Source organism: the organism of the source record quoted next (assembly GCF_019968985.1).
Source record: "MAG: Porospora cf. gigantea B chromosome Unknown PgB_NODE_5855_length_1787_cov_758.222, whole genome shotgun sequence".
Classification (NCBI taxonomy): domain Eukaryota; phylum Apicomplexa; class Conoidasida; order Eugregarinorida; family Porosporidae; genus Porospora; species Porospora cf. gigantea B.
In genome coordinates this window covers 1-1787 of record NW_027179130.1, presented here as the reverse complement: position 1 = coordinate 1787, position 1787 = coordinate 1, and the positions used below count along the sequence as shown (strand labels likewise).

At 53.9% G+C, this 1787-nt stretch overlaps 1 protein-coding gene across 2 annotated transcripts; it reads right to left on the bottom strand.

Annotated features, from left to right (window-relative positions):
• Nucleotides 1-1787, bottom strand: KVP17_003133 (uncharacterized protein; the record flags this gene model as incomplete). 2 transcript variants are annotated; one of them, XM_068520097.1, is made up of 1 exon in its annotated part: nt 1-1787. In XM_068520097.1, a coding segment is annotated over one exon (1787 nt), but the record flags the coding sequence as incomplete, so codon positions are not given. The 2 variants fall into 2 exon arrangements, with proteins under 2 accessions (XP_068372906.1, XP_068372907.1); XM_068520098.1 differs by having other exon boundaries at nt 11-1638.

Here is a 1787-nt window from a genome sequence, read left to right as displayed (position 1 = left end):
CCCGCAGAACGCTGTCTTCTGCTCGTCAGTGTAGTCATGATGGACCGAATCAGCACCGCTGACACATGTGGTAGATGTAGCATCCCAGTGACACTGGTTGGTCTCTCCACAGACGCCTTCCTTCAACGAGTTCTCAATACTTGAGGCGTTGAGGGCGTCGCAGACGGTAATGAAGTCACAGTGACCATGGTTGCCATGGGAAACCCACAAACAGTACCCAAGAGCCTGGCATGCATCGCCCTTGAAGTACATGGTCATGTCGTTGTAGGCGAGGGACAAGCAGAAGTCGGTCTTTTGCTCGTCAGTGTAGTCATGATGGATCGAATCAGCACCGCTGATACACGCGGTAGACGTCGTGTCCCAGTGACACTGGTTGGTCTCTCCACAGACGCCTTCCTTCTCTGAGATCTCTATATTGGAGGCGTTGAGGGCGTCGCAGACGGACACGAAGTCACAGTGACCATGATCGCCATGAGGAGTCCACGAACAATACCCAAGAGCCTGGCATGCATCTCCCTTGAAGTACATGGTCATGTCGTTGGAAGCGATGGCACCGCAAAACGCTGTCTTCTGCTCGTCAGTGTAGGCATGATGGACCGAATCAGCGTCGCTGACACACGTGGTGGAAGTAGCATCCCAGTGACACTGGTTGGTCTCTCCACAGACACCTTCCTTCAACGAGCTCTCAATACTGGAGGCGTTGAGGGCGTCGCAGACGGACACGAAGTCACAGTGACCATGATCGCCATGAGGAGTCCACGAACAGTACCCAAGAGCCTGGCAGGCATCTCCCTTGAAGTACATGGTCATGTCGTTGGAAGCGATGGCCCCGCAGAACGCTGCCTTTATTTCGTCAGTGTAGTTATATGGGACCGACGCAGCGCCGCTGACACATGTGGTAGAAGAAGCATCCCAGTGACACTGGTTGGTCTCTCCACAGATGCCTTCCTTCAACGAGCTCTCTATACTGGAGGCGTTGAGGGCGTCGCAGACGGACACGAAGTCACAGTGACCATGATCGCCATGAGGAGTCCAGGAACAGTATTCAAGAGCCTGGCATGCATCTCCCTTGAAGTACATGGTCATGTCGTTGGAAGCAATGGCCCCGCAGAACGCTGTCTTCTGATCGTCAGTGTAGTTATGAGGGACCGAATCAGCACCGCTTACACATGTGGTAGAAGTTGCATCCCAGTGACACTGGTTGGTCTCTCCACAGACGCCTTCCTTCAACGAGCTCTCAATACTTGAGGCGTTGAGGGCGTCGCAGACGGTAATGAAGTCACAGTGACCATGGTTGCCATGGGAAACCCACAAACAGTACCCAAGAGCCTGGCATGCATCACCCTTGAAGTACATGGACATGTCGTTGTAGGCGAGGGACATGCAGAAGTCTGTCTTTTGCTCGTCAGTGTAGTCATGATGGACCGAATCAGCACCGCTGACACATGTGGTGGAAGTAGCATCCCAGTGACACTGGTTGGTCTCACCACAGACGCCTTCCTTCTCTGAGATCTCTATATTGGAGGCGTTGAGGGCGTCGCAGACAGACACGAAGTCACAGTGACCATGATCGCCATGAGGAGTCCACGAACAGTACCCAAGAGCCTGGCATGCATCTCCCTTGAAGTACATGGTCATGTCGTTGGAAGCGATGGCACCGCAGAACGCTGTCTTCTGCTCGTCAGTGTAGGCATGATGGACCGAATCAGCGCCGCTGACACACGTGGTGGAAGTAGCATCCCAGTGACACTGGTTGGTCTCACCACAGACGCCTTCCTTCTCTGAGA